The sequence below is a fragment of the Ursus americanus genome, chromosome 16 (genome assembly GCF_024610735.1).
Source record: "Ursus americanus isolate L20-20 chromosome 16, mUrsAme1.1.p, whole genome shotgun sequence".
Taxonomy (NCBI): domain Eukaryota; kingdom Metazoa; phylum Chordata; class Mammalia; order Carnivora; family Ursidae; genus Ursus; species Ursus americanus.
The window spans coordinates 156,337-171,510 of record NC_142142.1 but is presented as its reverse complement, the minus strand read 5'-3'; the positions used below and the strand labels follow the sequence as shown (position 1 = coordinate 171,510).

General features: G+C 41.4%; 2 protein-coding genes across 8 annotated transcripts in view; one reads left to right on the top strand and one right to left on the bottom strand.

The window, feature by feature from the left end:
• Positions 1–15,174, top strand: part of LOC123786575 (uncharacterized) — a 211,407-nt gene that overhangs the window by 74,842 nt on the left and 121,391 nt on the right. The window lies entirely within an intron of this gene.
• Positions 1–15,174, bottom strand: part of IRAG1 (inositol 1,4,5-triphosphate receptor associated 1) — a 129,976-nt gene that overhangs the window by 26,135 nt on the left and 88,667 nt on the right. For all 7 annotated transcript variants that reach the window (XM_045788856.2, XM_087868037.1, XM_087868038.1 and 4 more), the window contains 6 exons: positions 13,416–13,446; positions 10,511–10,651; positions 9,912–10,043; positions 8,507–8,648; positions 2,554–2,603; positions 1,921–2,028 (listed from right to left, as the gene is read on the bottom strand). In XM_045788856.2, the coding sequence (XP_045644812.2) occupies positions 1,921–2,028; positions 2,554–2,603; positions 8,507–8,648; positions 9,912–10,043; positions 10,511–10,651; positions 13,416–13,446 (604 nt within the window). The remainder of the gene's footprint in view (positions 1–1,920; positions 2,029–2,553; positions 2,604–8,506; positions 8,649–9,911; positions 10,044–10,510; positions 10,652–13,415; positions 13,447–15,174) is intronic.

The following is a 15,174-nucleotide window of genomic DNA, read 5'->3' as shown; positions in this document are numbered from 1 at the left end:
AAGTACCTTGTGTGATTTTAATGCATATCCCTGGTAGCCAACTTTTAGTCTAAAGGAATATACAGTTGACCCTTGAACAATACAGGTTTGAACTATGCAGGTCTACTTATATATGGATTTTAAATATAGTACAAAACTATAGATGTATTTTCTCTTCCTTATGATTTTCTTTTTTTAATTAATTATTTATTTTTATTATGTTATGTTAGTCACCATACAGTACCTCATTAGTTTTTGATGTAGTGTTCCATGATTCATTATTTGTGTATAACACCCAGTGCTCATTGTAACACATGTCCTCCTTAATACCCATCACCGGGCTACCCCACTCACCCCACCGCCCTCCCCTCTGAAACCCTCAGATTGTTATGCTAAGTGAAATAAGTCAAGCAGAGAAAGACAATTATCATATGGTTTCACTCATATGTGGAACATAAGGAATAGCATGGAGGACATTAGGGGAAGGAAGGGAAAACTGAAAGGGGAAATCGGAGAGGGAGATGACCCATGAGAGGCTATGGTCTCCTTATGATTTTCTTAATAACATTTTCTTTTCTCTAGCTTACTTTAGTATAAGACTACAGTATATAATACATATAACTTGCAAAATATGTGTTAATTAACTATGTTATTTGTAAGCCTTCCGATCATCAGTAGTTTCTGGGGAGTTGAAGTTATATGCAGATTTTCAACTGCATGGGGGTGGGTGCCCCTAACCCCTGCATTGTTCAAGGGCCAACTACATATTTTGAAATAATTTTCTTATATTTAGGATAGTATTGGAAATAGGTCTATTAAACACACTAACTAGCCCTCCCTAAGCTCCTTCAAAAAATTTTCTTTTAGGTTTCTTTGTTTTAGTGAGTGATTTGGGAGTTTAGGATAATTTCAAAGATGATTGAAAAAGAGGTAAAAAAAGCTATTGCTACCTACTGGCACAACAGAGCTTGAATCTACTTTACCTATTGCTTATATAATCAGATTGCCTTATAGAGTAGTGCTGGTCATGGACACAGAATAGAGAAGCAACTGAAGAAAGAATTAGAAAAGTTTTAAATAGTATTAACCAGATCCACAAAAGCCTGGGATGTAGAAAATATTTTGTTTTATAGGAACTGTATATGTTTAAAATAATTAAAATGAATTTTTTCTATTAGCAATAGATTCTTATTATAGAAATAAAAAAGGCATCAGGAAGAAGATAAAAATCACCTGTGGTTTTACCATTGCCCAGGGATAACCATTATTAATAGTTTTACATATATTCTTCCAGAATTTGCTACGTCTACACATAGAAAAATACTCTTAAAAAAAAAAAAACCCTACCGAACAGAATTCTGCATATACTGTTTTTAATTCCTTTTTATTAATAATAAATTATGGACATTTTTCATGTTATTTTTAACAATTTCATAGAAACCCCTTTTTAGGGCTGCCTATATTTAACCACTCTCTTATTAATGGGCAGTCTGGTAGTTTCATTTCTCAATGCTGCAATGAATTGATTCAGGATAACACTGGGTTTAAGAACTTGGGCCATGGAATCAGAAAGCCTTGGGTTAAAAGCTCAGCCCTACTACTTATTACATAATGCAACCTTCAGGTATTTAATTCTACTGCAGAGTGGAAAAAAACACTATACCCAGCTTGGAGGATTGTGGTTTAAGCATGGAAAGAGCTATCATTTTTAAAGAACATTCTTTGAGCTTCTAGCACCTTCTCAAGGATACTGAGTCTTCTTCTCCGGGCAGTGGAAGACATGAGACCTGGTCTATATTGAGCTTTTTGAGCCCATACTCCAAAATCTGTGCTGAGAATTTCCTCTCCTTGTTGACCCTGCCCCCACCTAGGTCACCCCCATAGTAGTGAGCCTGAGGGAAAGGTTGAAAAGGGCTGGGAGGTAGGCATCATCATACTCACCAGGGCTGGTAAGGAGGGGATGGGTGATGAGCTGGGAGTTTGGCCAGCCATGTTCAGGGCATTAAACTTGGGAACCACTGCAACACTGACCCTCCGGCGGGGCATGTTCTGTGGGAAGAGAAGTGACCATTGTTAGGGAAGGAGCAGCACCCACAGTTGAGAAAGGCCTGGAAAATGCCTACTAGTTCCTAATGCTATAATTACATTCACTGGATAGTTTGGCTTTGGGATAGTGATAGTGTTGAGGGTTGGTGTGGAAAGAGTGGCCAAAGTTGATTCAAGTTTTCTATTAGTGGTGAGTGATTTCTTGACATATTCTTATTTTAGCTTATATCCTAAAGAAATGGAACAAAAATGACCCCCAGTCTCTGGGTTACACCCTGGAAAGTATATGAAAATGATAGGAATACCAAGGATTATGCATCATTCCATGTTCATTTGCATTTGGGGGATGGTATAGTCAGGGAAACCATGAGCAAGGGAAGACTGAAGGACAAACTAGCAAGTGTGGTAAGCTGAATTAGAGAGTCTGTCCAGAGGTTCTTGGGCATCTGTGGATTCAAGCATGAATGACTTTCTGGTGACTGTGAAACTTCCATCGTAATTCCCCTGGTATTCCTTGAGCATGCATACCTTTCCCAGTGTGAGGGACATGGACCGCGCTGTTCGAGGGACTCCATCTTCTGCAGCAAGAAGGAACAGAGAAGAGAACTCAGGTAAGTTTTCAGAGTAGGCTCTAGCAGAAAAGGGATAGCCCAAAACTAAGCAGAGGTACTGATTGGTGAGAACTCGCCCTCAAGGGATAGCCCAAGAGCCTAGGTGTTTGACACTACCCCCTGAAACAGTTGTCTGCGGAGTGGGGCTTTTCTGGACAGAACTTTTATCCTAACTCCTCTGGGCACTGTGAGAAGCCCATCTTGGACCTCTGATATCCCCCTGACACCACTGTACAGTTTCTGGTAATGCCCTGGAGAGTGTGTGAAAAACTACTTGTAGCAATGCCAAAGCTTATTGGGTTGTTTATTGCTCATTTAAGAGATGTACAGTCAGGGAAATTATGAACAAAGAATATGCAGTATCAGTAAAGAATGGAAACTTGTTGACAGAGTGATTTCAGTAAGTCATGTATAAAACAATTTGGAATGAAGGAAACTAGCACCCCAGGATTTTCATCTCCTTAGTGTATACGTTAAGTGATATAATTTATATAAAATGTTTTTGCACCACACCTGGATAATACTGCCACCAGAAAACACCAATATGTACAGAGAAAGGTTTTTAAAAGCTCAGTTTCAGTTTCAGTTTGACCAGTATCCTCTAGCTTGTATATCTGTTTATCCCTCTTATCCATGTATTTTAGATGTGTCTCTTAAAAAGCACATGGCTAGTTTTTCCATTTTTCTATTTACCTCACTTCATTGATATTTTTTTCCTTCCCACCCTTTCCACCCTGCATATTGGTTTATAAATTTTATAATTTATACATTTTAGTTATAAATTTTAGTTCTAATCTTTAGTGTGCCCACTTAAGTTTGTAACATATTACATGACTTTAATTTTTAAATTAATCACAATTTCTTTTCTTTTTTTTTTTTTTTTAAGATTTTATTTATTTATTTGACAGAGATAGAGACAGCCAGCGAGAGAGGGAACACAAGCAGGGGGAGTGGGAGAGGAAGAAGCAGGCTCATAGCGGAGGAGCCTGATGTGGGGCTCGATCCCAGAACGCCGGGATCACGCCCTGAGCCGAAGGCAGACGCTTAACCGCTGTGCCACCCAGGCGCCCCTAAATTAATCACAATTTCTATTCTTTTCCTAATGAAACCCTAAAACAGTAACTCCCTCAAATCTCATATTATATGCTTTTCAGTATTTTTCACTTTGTTTTTGTAATCTCATATTATTATGACTGTTGTTTTATATAGTAAATGCTTGTTTAGATTTACCCACATTTACAAATGTCTGATCAACATTCCTTTTTGCATCCTACTCCTTTTTTTTTTTATCTCAATTTTGTTTCTCCCTAAGTACATCCATCCTTGTTGTTTTGGCAAGGATCTATGAGAGTTAAACTTTCTCAGTTGTTGTTTCAAAATATCTTTACCTAGCCTTCAAGCTGGCATCATAGTTTAGCTGGTTATATTTTTTCTAGGTTGACGGTTATGTCCTACTTAATGTCCATCACCCAGTTACCCCATTCCCCCACCCTACTTCATTACCTTTTGGTACCACTATTGCTATTGAGAATTATCAGTCTTTTGTAAATCCTCTCTCTCCTCTCTGGTTACTTTAAAAATTTCCACTTCATCTTTGATGTGTTTTTATTTCTTCTTGGAATTCACTGTTCTTTCTGAATCCAGTGATTCATGTCTTTCTTTAGTTTTGGGAAATTCTCAGATTCTGGAAAATCTTTTTGAATATTTTCTCTCTCCCTTTCTCCTCTTGTGGATCTGCTAATAAACATATTTGGAACTTTCTCATTTTATACTCTATCCCATATCTTATAATACAACATTCCTTTCATATGTTTAATCAGTTTATCCCTCTGAACTGCATTTTGAGCAAATTCCTCAAATCTATCTTCACTTAGCTAATTTTTTTTCCTCAACTGTTCCCAATCTGATTTAAATGTTGTACCAATAAGCTAGGTTATGCTACCATAATAAACAACCCCAAAGTTTTGGTCACTTATAACAATAAAAATTTATTTCTTCCTTATGTTACATGTCCATTTGCTTCTGAGTTGGCAGCAGGCTCTGCTCCGCATTTCCTCGCTCTGGAGTCAGATTAATGGAACTTCTATTCTGGAGCAGTGATGATTGTCATGTGAGGAGGAAGAAACATGGGGTAAATTGTACACTAGTTTCTTTCATTCTTTTTTTTTTTTTTTTTGAGATTTTATTTATTTGAGAGAGAGAGCATGAGCAGGGGGGAGAGGCAGAGGGAGACAGAGAAGCAGACTCCCCGCTGAGCAGGGAGCCCGATGTGGGGCTCGATTCCAGGACTCCAGGATCATGACCCAAGCTGAAGGCAGACACTTCACCAACTGAGCCACCCGGGCACCCCTGCACACTATTTTCTTAAAGGCTTCAATTCAAAGGTGACACATGTCCTTCTGCTCACATTTTATTTGACAAATCACATGGCATCACCTAACTTCAAGGGCATGGAGAAGTGTGCCCAAAAGGAGAAAATTTAGAATCCCCACAATAGTAACTACCACCACTATAGTACCTACCACACCTAAACTACTGAGTTGTTAATTTCCATGATTCTGTTCCTCATTTCTAGTTCTATTTTATTCTTTTTTTGATAATTGTATTTTATTCTCATGTTTTTGATTCATTGTTTGATGCCTCTAATAATTTTTAAACATACCTTTAAAAAATTATCCGATCATTTTATTTTCTGTAATCCTTAGGATAGAATCCTATTGTTTAGTGTGTCTGATGATTCTTGTTCAAGGTGGATTGTTTTCTTATGTATTTTATAATTCTATACTGTAAGATCATCTTTAGTGAGGCTTCAGTTAGAGGAATCTTGTGTGTCCTGGGTGAAGGGTGTGCCTCTCCAGAGTGGCTTTATGTTTCTGACAGTGTTCCTACAGACTTCATTGTGATGTTCTTTTCAGATTCTCTGCATATTGCACCACAACTTCTGTCATGGCATACATTTTTCCTACGAGGAAGCAGAAAGTATTTTTCCTACTACAGAGTGAAACAGACTTCCTTGATTTGTGTCTCTGCTGTTTGGCAACTGTTTTTTTCTTGTTCAAGTTCTCTAAAGATGCAGTCCTTGGAAAATCTTAACTTTCTATGAGAGTCTCAAAGTCAACTCTCTGTCATAGGTGTCCGAGATATCTCATATTGCATGCAAGTGCAAAAGCTCAGCCCCCAGATAATTGAAGCTGACTCGTGTCCCCAAGGAAGCTGCAGGTTTCAGTTCTCTTTTCTTTTCTTGTATCTGAGTATTTCAATTTCTTTTCCTGTAGATTCAGCTGTTCTTTTAAACTAATGTTTGCTTTATTTTATCCAGCAGAAATGTCTAAGTACTTGTGGTCAAGGAGTTTCAAGTTTTCCAGTCAGCCAAAATAGCAGAACCAGAAAATATTTTTTATATATTGAAGCATTCATACAAATTAATAAAATGCCAATCTTACAAGCAGGCAAAAGATATAATTAGAGAATTTATAAAAGTGGAACTACAAATGTCCAGCAAACAATTCAAAAGGCAAAAAATACAAATTAAAACTATGAGATGAGATATAATCTTGGCCTATCAAAGTCAAAAATATTTTTAAAGGACAAGAATGTCAATGGCACAATGAACTGAGCACTATTGTTACCCATTAAATGGAAATATCAATGGGTTATTTGAAAATAGTTGGCTTTAAGAGCCTTATAAAAATTTCTTTCCCCCAAGCCAGTATTTATACTTTTGGAAATCTATCTTAAGGAAATAACCCAAAATGTAGACAATCAGTATGTTTAATATTCAGGGGAAAAAGTGATTTTTTTACGTGTGTATCACCTTTCTTCAAATCAGAGATATTTTTATTTCACTGTAGTCTTCAGAGTCTCAGGCATAGAAAAAGATTGCTAGAAGTCATGTAAAGGCTTAAAAACCAACATTATTAGGGAATGGTCACTGAGTATCTAATGGACACACCTGTTAGGTGGATGCTGGCCCCTCTACCCCAGCCCAGGCTGAGAAACAGTGAAATGGGAACAAATGTCTGAAAAACACTTAGTCACCATTTAAGACTCATCTACCATCTCCTTTCTTATTGTAAGCACTTTCTCATGTCCCCAGACTGAATGTGGGACTCTGCATTATGCTCCCTATAAGAATCTACTTGCATTTGTCACTGGGCTGGTTATACTGCTCTGCCCTTTGCAAGGGCTGGGAGTTCCTTTGGATCTCAGTGACCATGTGCCCTTTACTTCTATATTTAGTATCATGTGGGGCACAGCAAAGGAGCTCAAAAAATGTTTTTAGCATGAATTAATGAAACTCATGGGTAACTGTTCACTTCATAAATCTTGGATAGGGCAGTTTACAGCAGACCTTGCACCTTCCAGGACAATAATGCAAGAGCCCACATATTACAGTTTCTTTAGTGGCAACTTCCCCAACTCCCAACACTGAGAGAAACTAGTTTGCTATAGGCCCAGATGCATGTGGGTCAGGAGTCTTGCTGCCAAGATCCAAAGCAGACAGTCTGGAGCATGTGTACACTGCCTTTGGACTCTGGAAAGTGTCACTGATATTCCCCAGGAAACTTGTGAAACCTCCTGTTTATAAAGGTTTCTCCATCTGTTATACTTTCCCTCCTCCTGCTTTTGGTAACACGGATGTTTGCATTCCACAAGGATTCCGGTCACTAAAAGGTCTGTTTTCTCCTGCTAGCACCATCCTCATCAGCCAGAGCCTAGACCCTGGCTCTCAAGGAGAGATCCTGGTCCAAGTCACCGTCTTCCTCATCCTGGATTGCTGCAAGTGCCTCCTTGACCTGTCTCTCCAGATCCCAGTGTCTACACTCTCCTAATGTATTGCCCACTCTGAAGTCAGACAAGTACTCTCAGAAGAAGTAGAATCTGACCATGTTAGATGGTATAAACTCACCAGTGCCTCCTCATAGCCTTGAGGACAAAGGTCCAAATTATTAGGATGGCCTGGTATGTGGCCCCGGCCTACCAAGGCTTACCTACAAACTGTCATCATCACACTCCAACACTGTAACCACATCAAATTCTTTGTTTCATACCCTTTCCATTCCAGCCCTACATCCTTGTACATGCTGTTTCCTCTACCTGGGGTATATTTCCCCTTCTTACATGGAGAATGCCTATTTTTACTTTGAAACACTGTCCAGATGCCATCACTCTGTAAAACCTTCCTTGACTCCCTCAAGCAGAATCACCTCTGTGCTCCTAAAGCAAGTGTATAGAACATTTTTTAAAAGAGTATTTCTTTAAAACATTTGTCTTGCCCACGAGTCTATTTATCTCAGCAATATCTCCTTTAGCCAGGATCTCATGCCACTCCCACTGCCCAGACTCATCTCTCACCTGGACTATTGTAATAGCAGCTTTGTGGGTTCCCTATCTCTGACTCTATCCCACTAATGTAACTGCCACACTGTAATCAGTGGAACATTCTAAACTGCATGTATGAACATATCATTTCCCTGACCAAAATCTGGTTGGATCCATGATGCTTTCTAGGATAAAGTCCAAATTCCTTAGTACATGTTGGCCCCAAAGCACAAAGACTATAAGGTCTGGGTTCTGTCCTTCTCACAAAGTAGAGTGAGCTCTTGCAGCCTATGGCTTCATATCCGTGGTCAACTGGTGTGGTTAATTGTGTCAGGAGTTGCTTTGGGACTGTTCATATTTCCTGGTTCGAGGTCCCTAGGCTCACCAAAATAGTTGCTGTGAGGCGCCTATGGGCAGCACCGGACAAAGGCAATGAGCCTTGCTCAACTAGAACTCCTCAGGCTGCACCGATGGATGTGATCCTGGCCTAGAGCCATCAGGGACCCACACTGCAGGGCCAAGATGGGGGCAGGAGCCCAGTTCCTTACCAGAGGGGCCACAGCTGCGGCTTGAATTCTGATTTGCAAGTTTTTTAAACTCCATGAGCTCTGCATGGTCTTTCTCATACGTCCTCTTCAGATTCTCCACATACTGCATCATTACTTCTGTTGCCTTTGACATGCGCTTTTCCTGCAGGAAAGGAGAGCATGAGCGCACAGGGCAATTGGAGGAAAGGGTTGTTGGCACTTGTTTGCTCTGAGTTAGCCTGTGGGCTGGGAGAATTAAAAGGATACAGGGGCCAATCTTAGATTCAACAGGGCAGCTCTGAGAGTTTGCTGTCTGTGGTGTGAGCTGAGAGGGGGACTCAGGCACTGCCACTCAGGGAGGACAAGAACAAGCCCAGCCACAATGCCTCAGGAGATGAGAGGTAGAAAAGTCATCTCTGCTGAGAGAATGGGTCAGGGAAGCTTCCTGGAGATAGCCCCATCCCTTGAGCTCTCCCTTTGTTGCTTCTCCCAGCCAGAATGACTTCCTGGGTGTGCTGCTGAGTCAGGTGCCCTTTCCCCAGAAGAACACAGGGTTGGGACAGCCCAGTGGCTTGTCCTTCCTTCATTCCACAAGAACAGCTCTAGGCTCTGTCCCAGGAACACCCTGCTGATGCAACCAATGCAGCATAATAGGCAAGCATGGGCCTAGCAGCAGTGATAATAACATCTAGGTGCTTTGCAAATATTATGGTAAGCCTATATGACAGACACCATCATCATCTGCATTGGTTGGAGAAGTTGGAACACAGCTTAGTAACTGGCCTGAGGTCACACAGTGAATCCTGGTGGAGCCAAGATTAGGCTTCAGGCAGTCTGATCTCATGACACCATCCTGGATCAGGGCGGTGCCCTGTGTGCTTTAGGATTTCAAAGTGGCTGAGAGGGAGCCAAACCTGAGCCTGCACCCCAGCTCTACCACTCACCAGTGCTATTACCTTCTGAAGTTTCATGTCTTCATTGTGGGGAAGCAGTTTTTCCTGAAAGCATGTTTGCCAAATACTAGTTCCATGGGAGTTGAATAGGTATTTTATGAGAAAATAAGTATTTTATGGTTCTTCAGTCAAATACATTTAGGAAACACACAGGTAGTTTTAAATAGGCTTCTTCACTATAGGATTTCTCAAAGCCTTGATGGTGCCAGTATGTATTAGAAATCTCTAAGAAACGAAGGTAGTACACAGCAGTTCCCAAACTTACATGTTCACAGAAAGCTTTTACCAAGGAACACCTCAAGGTTTAGAGGTCCACCAGAAATACTCTTAGTAAAACACAATAATGTACCTAGGATGTCAGGCACAGAGGAAGACATCAATAAATGGTTGTAGTTGTCATTGCTTACGTTATTGCTTTAGATACTGTGGGCAGAACTGAGCTAGTCAGAGGGCTGGGAGCTGAAGAGGCTCACCTGGCGGACGGCCCCCACCATCTCAGCTCTGCTGGAGAGGCGCGCAGCCAAGCGGTGCAGGACAGTGATATCCTCCAGCAGCTTCTGGTAGGTCTCTCGGTGCTCACAGTGGTGCCATAGTGAAGCTGAGGACTGGGAAGTGATAAGGAACATCAGCTGGGTTCCTCACATACCAAGACTTGATTGAGCTGTCACAAGACAAACCCTAGTCCCCATCCTGGCCGAAAAGAGTGGCCTCTGCAGGGTCTGGGTGGGGATTGGAGAAGCCCAATGTGGACACTCTATACCTGACTGACCTGAAACAAGGGAATCACACCCAGGTCTCTGGTTCCTAAGGCGCTCGCTTTGCCATCCCAGGTCACCCAGCCTCCTCTTGAGAAGTTGCCAAGGACTCAGAGGCCTTACTCATAGCCTTGAGGTAACCAGGCCTTCAGGTCTCTGCCTTAGCTCCTCCAAGCTCTCTGAGGAAGACTCAGGGCCTTGGCCTGATTTCTCATGTCAGGATACTCTACTTGGTGACTGAGAGAAGCAGGACACCTGGCATAGCCCTAGGAGACAGTCCCTCCTCCAAGGATTCCTCCATCAGGCTCCACGATTACCGTAATAGAAGCTTTGAAGTTTTCCAGTTCCTTCTCTGTGTTCTCCTCTGTTAGGTTGCGTTCCCTTTCAGCCTGGTTAATTCTAGATTCCAGAGTGTAGCTGTCATTTCTAAAGGCCAAGGACAGTTGTACAAACACGTTCTGTTGGGAACAAGAGTGTAGGAGAGATGCTAGGAGGAGTTATTACAGGGAACAAGGTCACAGGTGTGTTTCTTGCATGAGCATTTTACATTAGCTCCTGGAACCAGTCACCAAAGCAGCCGTGTACAATAGAAATTCTCCATCCATAGTAAACTACACAAAAGATGGTGAAATAGTAACCTGAGGTTCATGCTAGGTCCTTTCCAGAACCAGAAGACCAAATGCATTTTACTGAAAAATAGTAAGAGAATAACACTTTGCTTTTTCCCGAATTTCAAGAAAATAACATCCTGTATTTAGGTTTAGGTAAACTCAGGCCAGCATAGCTGATTGTGTAAGCAGTTTGGATTCATGCTAGGATTTATTGCACATGAGTTTTGGAGGTTTTGCATGGAGCCACTGTATTTATTTATTTATTTATTTATTTTATATAATATTTTTTTATTATATCATGTTAGGAACCACTGTATTTAAAGAAACTCCATTTACATCGAGCCTTACATCGGAAACCGGGGATGTACTGTATGGTGACTAACATAATATAATAAAAAATCATTAAAATAAAAAAAATAAAGAAACTCCATTTAGAATGTAAGCCTTTTATTTATTTATTTTTATTTTTTATTATGTTAGTCACCATACAGTACATCCCTAGTTTTTGATGTAAAGTTCCATGATTCATTACTTGCATATAACACCCAGTGTACCATGCAATTCGTGCCCTCCTTACTACCCATCACCAGCCTATCCCATTCCCCCACCCCCCTCCCCTCTGAAGCCCTCAGTTTGTTTCCCAGAGTCCATAGTCTCTCATGTAAGCCTTTTTGACTTAAAGCAAACTTCAACCAGTATCTTGCCTGAGTATTATAAATTCTACACAGAAAGCAGCTTTAAGAAGCTTCCACAAGATTAAATAAGGCCAGGTATGATTCTGTTAGGAGAAGTTTTCTGGAACAAATTTTCCATGCCAAAAATTCAGGATGCATGAATGAAACTTTGCAAGGTGGACTGAGCAAACATGAAACTCCTGGCATGATAGGAAACTACTGGGGAGGAGAAGTAGACAGATGGCCTCTACACAGGAAGAAGCAATGGTCTTTATTTTTACACTCTTCATTTGCCCTGAGTCAAGTGGTAGCATATTTACACCCTGGGGGTGAGTTAACTCTGTCTGAACTTCTGAGTTCATGTGATATGGCCCACAGTGGGTAGACATCTCCAGACAGAACTGAAGACCTTGAACTGACCCAATAACAACAATGATGGCAACACTGGAAGATACTCCACATTGAGCATCTACTATATGCTAGCACTGTTGTGAGTTCTGTGCACCTTGGCTCATTTAACCTCACAACAAGCCTCTGCAATAGGAACTATTATGGGCACTTTCTGGGTAAAGAGACTGAGACCAGAGATGTCATTAACTTGTTCAAGGTGACATGGAGTAGTAGAGCCAGGATTCAACCTTATACTGTTTGATTTCAAAGCCTGTGCACTGTCACCATGCTGAGCACTGATTGTGTCAGTATACATCTGTGGGTAGGAGTTGGCCATTAAACAAACCACCCATAGCCCATCTTCACCAGTGTCAGTGGGTGGGGATTTTCTGTCCTACAAAAGCCTCAGTCCAGTCAAACTTATCAGTAATGTTCAAAGTTTATTTTTTCTATACATGAGTTATCCCCTTCATGGCTGCATGATATAGAGTCCTGAATTTAGTCAGAATATTTGGGTCTATATGTTGGTTCTGCGAAACACTGGGTCTGGGACCTTGGGTAAATTAGTTCATCCCTTGGTTTCCTCCTTTGTTCTAATTCCTGCTCTACCAACTTCTCTGAGCTGATTGGAGGATTAGTTGAAAGGATGGATATGAGTGTGTGATGAACTGTAAGTGCAATATCTGTGTGCAAGGTAATTGTTACTATCTGTGGCAGACATTTCACGTTGTCTGTCTTCCTCTGCTTATCCAGTCCACTGGGTCTCAGGAAGGGCATGTTCATTTTCTCATTATCAGTGGCAAACCTTTATAAAGACTATAAAACCTTCTATCCTCCCAACCTGGAGTGAAAAGAGATTCTGGACTCATCCAGATTCTTACTCCCTTCCTTCTATCAACTCCAACATAATTGACTTGGAAACAAACTAGGCTGGTATCAGAGGTCCTCACCACCTCACCTGGGATGCACTCTCTTTGTCCATCTACCCTACCCCTTCACTAGAATGAAATGCGGGCAAGTTCCTCTCCGCTCACTCACCAACCCTGTTGGGATAGCATCCCTACAGAGACAAGGAGGCCCCAAGGGGAGTGATGGAGGAATCAGGGAAATCTGGTGAGCTGCCAGAACAGCCTCCTCCCTTGGCTGAGCTACCTTCCTTATGTCTGGAGCCCTCAGAAGGGAACTTCTTCCTCTGGACCAAAGTTGAAAACTTGAAATCTGACCATCTGTTAATAATTTTGAAATAAATTTGATTCAATTCTGCAGCCTCCCAGCTAACTTTGTGTATCTAAGTCATACTTTTAAAGAGCGTAAACCATCCTTGAAGAAATGTGGAATTTCCAGCTACCTTCTCATCTCTGACCAAGTTTATCAAAATCTTCCATTACCTGGGGTGGGAGTCTCAGCAGTTCAGTAGGGCTGATCACAATGTCCACTTTACCCCTTTTGTACAAAATCGTCAGGGGCAGAGGCTAGAGAAGGGAATGTTTTCAATAAACCCAGTCAAGCCCAGGCACTAAATTTCATAAAGCACTGAAATAACTTACCTCAACTTCCTTTTCAGTGAGCGGAGGGGCACTGTGAAAAAGAAAAGACACGCAAATGAACTATATCCAATCTACGAAATAAACCAAAAAGTGACTTTGAATAACCAGCAGACCATGTCTTTCCAGGAATGTAGTAAGGCATCAGTCCTCCATCAGCACCTGTACTATCTGTGACTTTGGACAAGTTATTTAAGTTTGCTCATCTGTAAAATGGAAATATCTACCACAGGAGTGTTATAAGTATGTATACCTACATACGCATGTATGTATGAATGCATGTGTGTATATATGCACACATATATGATATCCACACATGTATGTATGTATGTATATATGTATAAATGTGTATGTGTGCGTATGTGTACATATTTGTACATACAGGACATCCACACTGAATAGGCATTCAGGAGATGCTAGCTATTATTATGACTAACTCACAGGCTTGTTGTGAGGACTTAGTAAGAAAAAACATGTGCTACATACTTTATAAACTGTACACATCTGAGTAGCCTTTATAATTTTTTCAGGGCTACCCAGGTCTGCAAAGCCTGACCCTCCTCTTGTCTCTGAGGGTTGTGACAAGAGTGGATGTGGGCCAGGGAATACAAGGTAGGAAAGAGTGGCCAGAGTTCTCTACGGTGAGAGCCTCCTCTGATAGTTGGAATTAGAGACCAGGCAAGAAAGTCCCAGCCAGCACAGAGGTGTCATTCTGAGAGGTTCCTCTTCATGTGTGATTCCCTCAGTTAGCAGTCCTTTTTTCTGCACACTCACTCTGCTACTGCTGCTCTTGCTGTTGATTAAAGCTAGTCCTGTTCTGAAACCCAGACAATGTAAATAATGCACGGGCCCTTTCCTGTGCTGGGGTGGGAGGACTGGGAGGGGTCCTACCAGCGTCACAGGACTTGGCAACAGAGCACGCCATCGATAAGATTCTCAGGAAACACAGCTTCCTCCCTTTGACGGGTGTGGAGGGACCCCAAGAGCAAAGGTAGGGGTCAGTTATCTCTGCAAGGGGCTGGTTCTCACCCCTGACAAAGGACTGTGAGAGCCTTCCTGTGAGGATGAGGCAACAAGACCCCATGGCCATCAAGTCAGCAGAGTACAGAGCATGGGACAAACAACTGCAACGATGTTTGATGCTGTATTACAATGCTTGTCACAACCCCACCCATCAGGCCCTTTCCTCTGTGGGCCAGCCAATATAATCTTGACTGTCATATAGGGCACATATTGCTTAAACAAATTTATCAAAAGTCGCTGAGCTTGCCTTTGAGTCCTGGCTTTATTTGGATAGTATGTGAGGTATACATACTTTCATTATTAACTGAACTTACTATTTTGATAATTCACTTTCTACTTTTTTGCTATAGAACACAATTTTTCAAAATGTGCAAAGCCCTGAAGACTCAAGGAGGTGTGTGTGATGAGCACTGGATGTTATACGTAACTAATGAATCATTGAACACTACATCAAAAACTAATGATACAGTGGCTAACTGAACATAATAATTTTTAAAAAGCCACATAACACGGCCAGCTCCCGATGCGGACAGCTATATCTTATGAACTGGTATAGACAGCTAGGGGGCAGCGTCATGGGCCTTCAAAAAACACAGAAGCCCAGCAGGTGATGCACTGAGACTATTTGGGATGGCAATGCCTGCCTCAGAATTTAAACTCCCTTAAATAGACCTTAGAATAAAATCAAGGTCTTCTGTGAACCAGCCCCTACCAGACTTTCCTTTTCCCATTCTCCAGA